Source organism: Propithecus coquereli, unplaced genomic scaffold, assembly GCF_000956105.1.
Source record: "Propithecus coquereli isolate 6110/MARCELLA unplaced genomic scaffold, Pcoq_1.0 Scaffold172, whole genome shotgun sequence".
Lineage (NCBI taxonomy): Eukaryota > Metazoa > Chordata > Mammalia > Primates > Indriidae > Propithecus > Propithecus coquereli.
In genome coordinates this window covers 434,535-442,423 of record NW_012141858.1, presented here as the reverse complement: position 1 = coordinate 442,423, position 7,889 = coordinate 434,535, and the positions used below count along the sequence as shown (strand labels likewise).

General features: G+C 41.7%; 1 protein-coding gene across 1 annotated transcript in view; it reads right to left on the bottom strand.

Annotated features, from left to right (window-relative positions):
* Positions 1 to 1,087: 1,087 nt before the first annotated feature.
* Positions 1,088 to 7,889, bottom strand: part of IRAK3 (interleukin-1 receptor-associated kinase 3) — a 47,562-nt gene continuing 40,760 nt past the window's right edge. Inside the window, exons 6-9 of the mRNA XM_012642010.1 lie at positions 4,328 to 4,526; positions 3,997 to 4,059; positions 3,744 to 3,908; positions 1,088 to 1,744 (exon numbers count right to left, since the gene is read on the bottom strand). Of these exons, the coding sequence (XP_012497464.1) occupies positions 1,268 to 1,744; positions 3,744 to 3,908; positions 3,997 to 4,059; positions 4,328 to 4,526 (904 nt within the window). The 3' untranslated portion in view covers positions 1,088 to 1,267. The remainder of the gene's footprint in view (positions 1,745 to 3,743; positions 3,909 to 3,996; positions 4,060 to 4,327; positions 4,527 to 7,889) is intronic.

The following is a 7,889-nucleotide window of genomic DNA, read 5'->3' as shown; positions in this document are numbered from 1 at the left end:
ACAAAGAAATTGCTGTGGAAATGATTGATAAAGTGAGTACTTCTGGCTAGAAAGATCAGAGAAGCTTCCTGGTAGACGGCAGTTTTGCAGAGCCCTGACAACTGGGTAGGATTTCAAAAGGGGGAGATCCGGGAAACAGCAGGAGTAAAGGCACAGAGTTGGAAGGTATAGAACCAAACAAAAAGTTGACCTAGGCCCTTGTGACCAGCTGTTTTCTCAGGAACAAAAATTACTTGATTAAAATCTCATATACTCTACTCAGCTTATAATAGGTCTTTAAGTTTGTTTAAAAAAAGAAATTATAATAACAGTCAACAACTACATTATATGTAGTATATGTGATAAAGTATCCTGAGAGTTTTAATATAGAAATACAGATCTTGGGAAGGAATCCCCCCTCTGCACAGAGCATGCTGTAGCTGAGGGTGAAGCTGGCTCATTTTCACACAGGCAGGCTTGACAGGGAGGAATAGAAGAACAGAAAAATACAAAGGGCCAATCAAAAAGGCGATTCTTTAAAAAGGTATCTATTAACATTTACAAATTAGACACATCCTACAAACCCTCAAAAACAAGCTAAACCAAACGATGGACTCCAGTGGAATGTTCTCAACAGATGGAGGCTCTGAGGACTCACACTGATGATGACGGAGAAGACATTAGAATCCAGGCCCTGTGTGGCAGGTTTTGATTGTTTTGTTTGGCTAAGTCAGAACCCATGATTGTGAGTAATTCTGAACGGCTCTAATTTAGCCTGGGTTTGATCATGAGGCAATTACCCCAATAAAATATATACACATTTTTTGAGACAGAGTCTCGCTCTGCTGCCCAGGTAGAGTACAGTGGCATCATCGTAGTTCACTGCAGCCTCAAATTCCTGGGCTCCTGCAATCCTCCTGCCTCAGCCTCTCAAGTAGTTGGGACTACAGGCACGAACCACCATGCCCGGCTGATTTTTGGTAGAGACAGGCTCTCGCTCAGGCTGGTCTTGAACTCCTGACCTCATGTGATCCTCTTGCAACCTCCCAGAGTGCTAGGATTACAGGCGTGAGCCACTGCACCCAGCCCCAATAAAATAATTTTCTTCACTCTGTTTTGGGGCTGTGAAGAAAGGAAGAGAATTTTCCAGATTGTTCATATGCATTTCCTAAATTCACCACCGATCATTCTCTTGGCACTACTTATGGAGACAGTGTCTTCCCAAGGTGATCCCTGCACTCAGGTGCCTCAGCAACACCTGCTTTTGTTCTTTGTCTTCTGGTGACCTTTATTCCTTTTTGTACTGTTCATATTCATTCCAAGAAAATTCGGAGCAACAGGTAGTTTCCACCGGACCGCTCCCGTCAGAATGGCCGGGACCTTCTGAAGAAGGGTCCATATGCACCTTATGGGCCCGTAAGTCCTGTGATGGAACCACATGCTTTGGGAACCAACTTTCTGCACAAGAAGCACTGGGCATGCTGTCAGCTTCCTCATTTCTCCTGCCCCCTGTCTTTCTGTCCAAGCCCAGAAATGTAACCTCAGACTGGCTGCATTCAAATGGAGTTTTTTGAGCCATTCTATCTTTTCTCAAAACTTTATCAGCAGGTAGCGAATGGTTATTCTGGTTTTCATCATCTTCCACTGGGATACTTCTTACATTATCCAAAAATAAAAGAGAAGGGCACCTGAAGGACTTCAGTGATGTGGGAGGATCTTCGGCAAAATATAAGCTGGCTTGAGTACATTCAAGAGTATTTAGGACCTAATTAACAAAGAAGCAAACAGACGCAGAGTTAAGCTTGAATAACCTCTCCTTTCACCTTTTTTTTCTCTCTATTAAAGAATATTCTTACGCTTTTATGAAATAAGTTCAACTATAGAATTTTGCATTAGAAGAGATCTTAAAGATTTGCTAAATCCCTTTATTTTGAGGAGTAAATTAAGTGACTTAAAGCGAGGTATAAAAGAAAACTGCACTGAGTTACATATCCTGAGACCAGACTTTAGCCTTAGATTTGCCACCAACTAGCTTTGTGACCTCGGGCAAATCTCTTTACATTTTTGACTTCAGCCATACTATGTGGAGGATTGCAAGGGAGAGGGGGAATGGTGGGCCTGATCTATAGTTCCTAAGTGTCAGCATTACTTAGGGGAGCTTTCTTAAAGTACAAATCCCTTGGCCCCAACCTAGAGATTATCATTCAAAAAACAAGGAGACCAGGGTCCAGGAATCTATATTTTAGAGGCTTCCCAGGGGATAGGGATGTGCAACCATGTTTGAGAAACCCTTGACCTAATATAACATATAATACATTCCTTCACACATATATACACATAATTTTTAAAAATATGTATAGAGAGCTTTACAATTTACAAAGTACTTTCACGTATATTATCTCATTAAACCTGCACAAACGATGTTATTATTCTCATTTTATAGGTAATAAAGCTGAGGCTCAAAAAGAGGAGTCAATGTCACTAGACAGTAAGGAAGAGACCTGTTGTTTGACATCAGATCTCGTGGCTCCCAACTCCCTGTCCCTCCATGATACAGCTTATAGCTCCTTCCTGGGCCCAGGGCTCCATACAGCTCTTACAGGTAGTATCAGGCCTGGAATACAGCTCTCCTGACTCCCAGGCCACTGCTCTTTCCATTCTGATTATGTCAACTCCTTGTTTAGAACCTTTCCTTGGCTCTATGATAGACTCAGGATAAAATTAAAACTCCTAGAATGGATTCATGTCCCTCTGGAATTCATGACCAACCTGGAAGTGTTTATTATTACTATTTTTTAAGTTCTTTTTGTAGAGACAGGGTCTCGCTATGTTGCCCAGGCTGGTCTCGAACTCCTGGCCACAAACCATCCTCTCACCTCTCAAAGTGCTGGGATTATAGGCATGAGCCACTGTGCTCAGCTGAGCTTTTATTATTTTAAGCGCTCCAGCCTTTCTCTCACCCCCACCTCCCCCACCACTTCCATGAAGCCGAACTACCTGCAGCCTTAGTGCTGTGGATTTCAACCCCTCTGAGCCTTTGCAGATGTGGATTCTCTCTGCCTAGAATGTCCTTCCATCCTTACTACTGCCTGGATCCAACCTGTTCTTCAGATCATAGCTAAGCTGTCACCTCTATCAAGAAGCTTCCTTGACTTCCACAGGCTGGCTGGGTTTCTGACTCTATGTTCTCATATAGACCTGGGCTTCTATCTATCATTATGCTTCTCTTGCTGGGCCACAAGTCCATGTTACTGATCTGATGACTCCTTTGAACTGTGAGCCTGAGGGTAGCCACTGCATCTGGATCCCTGTTGTATCCCCAGCACCTAATACAAAGTCTGGCACATACAAAGTCAGCATTAAATAAGTATTTTTTCCCTTATACAAATAAACAAATAAATGAATGGATGATTAAATCTATGGATAGATGAATAAATTTAAAAATGAGCAAGGGAAATATATGCTGCATTTTTAATGGGCCAGATCTTTTAATGAAGATTGACTAAAATAGTCCCTCCAAACTATTCACTTACGTCTTTTCATCAGATTTTTTGTGGAGGCTTGGTTCCACCCAATGACCTCTACCACAATAGCAAATGGTATGACTTTTTGACCTGTAAAAGCTATCTATTAGATTGGCATTCTCTGATGGAGGCAGGATTTGTCTCATAGATAAAAAATTCATGTAGATACACAATTTATCCCATTGAGATTTTCCCTGGTTCTGCGGGCTCAGTTTTGAATAAAACCATGTATATACGCACTTCATCCATCGATGGTCTTAACTTTGCCTGCCTTGCAGCACATTGGCCTGCCAAACAGAATAGCTTGGCAGAGAAATTCCGAGGACAGGGAGGCACTTTCTTATCTAAAAATGAGAGACATGAATCGAGGCCTCTCTTCTCCATCAATTCCATGAGGAGATCTCGCTAGGAAGAGAAGGAGACAAGCTTATCATATAGAACTCGATCAGGAAAATGCTCAAGAGATCGGTGCTCAGGTGAAGAGAATTCTTACCAGCTGGATATGTTTCGGATCATCTAACACCACTCTGCACCCTGTTAGAACTTCCATTATTACCTACAAGAACATATAGAAAGTCAGCTATGTATGTTAAATATATACACACAATTTGCTACAACTATTAACCATGACCGTGAATATAGTTCAATCTAATTAATGACTTTATATCTTACTACTTGCTTCATTATACAAAATTAATATATAAGACAGGTAACAGAAAATCAATAAATCTAAAAATTAAAGCTCTTTAAAAAATTCTTTTCAGAATTTAGAACATCCTTGGCAATCAACTTCCCTCCTTGGCTAACTGGTAGCTGGTACTCACAATTCCAAAGCTGTAGACATCTGTTTTAATGGAAAGTTTCCCTTGTCTGATATACTCTTCTGGCATGTACCACAGATGTTTACTGCTGTTGCTGGTCATATTTATGGTAGAATTCTGATGTTCTAGGTGGGGTCGGAAGTGTGCCATGGCAAAATCAGTTAGTTTGGGTTGAAATTGATCATCCAAAAGTATGTTTGTGCTAAAATTGTGATGAAGAACAAACAAGACAAAATATCATATAGGTATTTCAATGTAAAACAACATGGCATGCTCACCTTCTTCATAGCTGGTTAATTCAACACATAGACAAAATAAAGCCAAACATAAATTTCCATGAATTAGAGAACATTTAAAAAATTTTTCTTAATGTATAAACCCAAGTTTTGTTCTAGGTATAAACCTAGAACAAAAACCCAACCTAGGAACAGTGGGCATTTCAAATTTAAAGGTGCATATATGGAGTTGTTAGAAAAAGCTGATGCTTTGTCAATAGGTGAAGCTAAAGGTAACCAGAGCAGCTTTCCCTGTACTTTTCTTACACTTAATGAGAAGAGGGACTAGGTTTTAATCAGATAATTATTAAGCGTCTCTGATGTGCACAGATCTGTGCTAGGGAATGCTTGGCTTATGAGCACAGAGCCACGAACTTGGAATGACTTGAGGAATCTTTGGTAGCCCCTGCCTTAATGAGCTTTCTGCCCCATTGTTCCATCCCTATGGCTATTGTGCGGGGCGGGAGTCTTTTTAAAACTATAAATATCTGCAGAGGCAAAGCCAAAGTACTTACAATCAATTTAAGCTGTTGTCACATACAAACTTTCAGAATCGTTTGACAGAGGGAGATGAATTTCCCCTGGTGCACACCTGGGGGTGAGTCTGGCCCTGCCTTTCCCTGGCTCTGCGACCACTGGCAGGTTACTTTACCGCGTGAGCCTCCACGCCCTTTTCTCACATATGAAATGAGGAGAATGACAGAACTTACGGCTCTGACGTGGGGGATACAAAGTGCACAGCCTACTGCCTGGCATGTCGTCATGCTCCATACATGGTAGCTAAGATACAGATTAGTAATCGATCACAGATAGCAGATGGACATTGATAGAGAAGGCGGGTCAGCCAAGAGAAAATCACCTCATTCTCAGTTTTGCTTAGGGCTAGTCAGAGAATGCTTTTTGTCCCCTGAAACCAAAGCATCTAATATTAGGCCTGCCCATCCAAAATGCCCAGTGGTGTATTTGTAGTACTACACACTATTATTAAAGGTGCTATAGTAACAGCAACTGGATAACAAGAAATTCTTAATCCTGACCAAATATTGGATCTTACAGAAGTTCCAGAAGTCTTGCTGTCCCTGTACAAGTAAGTCAACAGGCAGGCCCTAGTTCCACAGGTCTGGATTGCAGGAGTTACTACTATTCAGAGGATCAGAGTCTACTTCTATTTAGAAGATACAGAGGATACTTGGAGCAGGGGAGCGGTCCAATGTTTGAAGTTATGGCCTCGAGAATTCTAGTCCAGACTCTGTCTATGACTGACAGTAGACAAGATACGGGGCTCCCCAGGGTCTTTCGAGGATAGAGAAAGACACACTGTGAACTCCTCCCGCTACTAACTGCAAAAGCCAAAGAGCCCTCCTTATGGATAAGCTCTAGGGCCCCTTATCTGTCGTGTGATCTTTGCATTTATGGGGAGAAGGTCAGAGCAGCCTGGTTCCCAAGTCTCATATCCGTGAGCACAGTCCTCCTTTTTCTCCTTGCCTTGTCTTTTCTCCTCGGAGAACCAGGCAGCCATTAGAGCCAGCCTGGGCCTCACCCAGCCCCGTGTTTGTCACTCCTCACCAATCCTTCACTTTCTCATTTGGAGAACAGCGGTAACTATCCTGACATACCTCAGGAGATGAGGAACAGACTAGAGTCAGATCTTTCTCTCCAGCACTAGATAACTAGGTAAGAGCAGACATTTAGTGTTTAATTACTTCTACCATGGGTGTACACTTCAGTTGATCAAATAAGTCTGAGGCTCCCGGACACACCCTGACTGTTTCAGAGTGTTGGGGGTATTTTAATGCAAGAGTTTTCCAGGTGGGCCCAGAGGTGGGGTGGGCAGAAAGGTTCACCAACTCTCATTGCCAGGACCCAAGCTTCAGCCCCTCAGCTTCTGAGAGCCGCGTCTGCGTGCTCCCCCTCCATTCCAGCACAGGGGGAGGACAGAAAAGCTCTAAATGCCAGATTTTTAATATCAAACACCTAACCCTCTTCTTCCTCCACCCCAGCTCTATAGAAGGTATAAAATCATAATTTAAAATGCTGGAACCATGAGAACGCAAAAGCTGAATTTGTGAAGCACTTAAGAATCCCTGAATCTTTTCTAAGTACAAAAGGAAAAAAAAAGCCACAACAATAACAAAACTTGTAATCTAATCCATTTATTTGACCCTCAGTGAAACTGATAGGAAGCTTTCCCCAACTAGTGAGTCACCTTCTGTGAAAGTTAGGTGGGCTGGGTGACAACCAACAATGGTTACATAACAAAACCCACAGAGCACTTTGGGTCAGTGAGAGGCCACGAAGAAGATGTGAAATTACTCTAGGGCACTGCAGTTACACTTTGAATGATGACATTTGGTGAAAAGACAGGTTCTTTTCCAGCGGACTTTAGCGTATAACATAAATTTTGAGTCCGGTGATTTATTCTATTCTAAATAAAGGTTAACAGTAGTAGCTGAGGAAGAAGGATGTTGTTCTCTTTTAGGAAAATGGAAATTGCAAAAGGCCCTTCAACAATCAATTTCTACCCTAATTCTTTCCCCTGCTTTAGCTTTAAATAGAATGTTCCAACATAAAGTGCCATCTGCTACCATGCAGGTCAACTGAGTAAGTTTCTCCTGTGGGGTGAAAATAGACTAATAAAATAAAGACAACCTAAAATAACTAAAATCATAGCAATATAATGCAAAAGGGCAGCTTGCTAGCTATGGTGACCACCAAAGAGACAGACAAAAAACATCTTTGGTCCACACTAAAGAACCGCATCCTCAATTTAGTGTTTCTACAACCTATTTTTTTTTTTACTTTTTACCACAAGGCTATTTACCGTAACAGAGAGTTTATCACCTCTCCAGATTAATTCCTTCTGTAGAAAGACCACCGGTTGTACACTGAGGAAGTGGGGCGAACCCTACATACACAGGTGGTGAGTTTGTATCCTGACTCTGGGACATGGCTTAATCTCTCTATAGTAGGGGTCTACAGGACAATTTTGGAGAATCTAAATCCCCCAAACACATGCCACTTTGTAGTGAGAATTGTTTTCTTTGCTCACCAATTTGTCTCCTAATTTAGTTGAATCCCTTGGACCTTCAACATAAAGCAAGATGACTCACCTAGATGATAATGCAGGGTTTGAATTTAAGTGCAAACCCTATGTTTCATATGTAAGCATATGATTGGTTTTTTAAAGATATATATATATATATTTTTAAAGGGGTTATTGATGCCCATTGTCCAGCCCCCGAGTGCCTGGCAATTCTCAGGAAAAGCCAGGATTCCACCCAAAGAAAGAC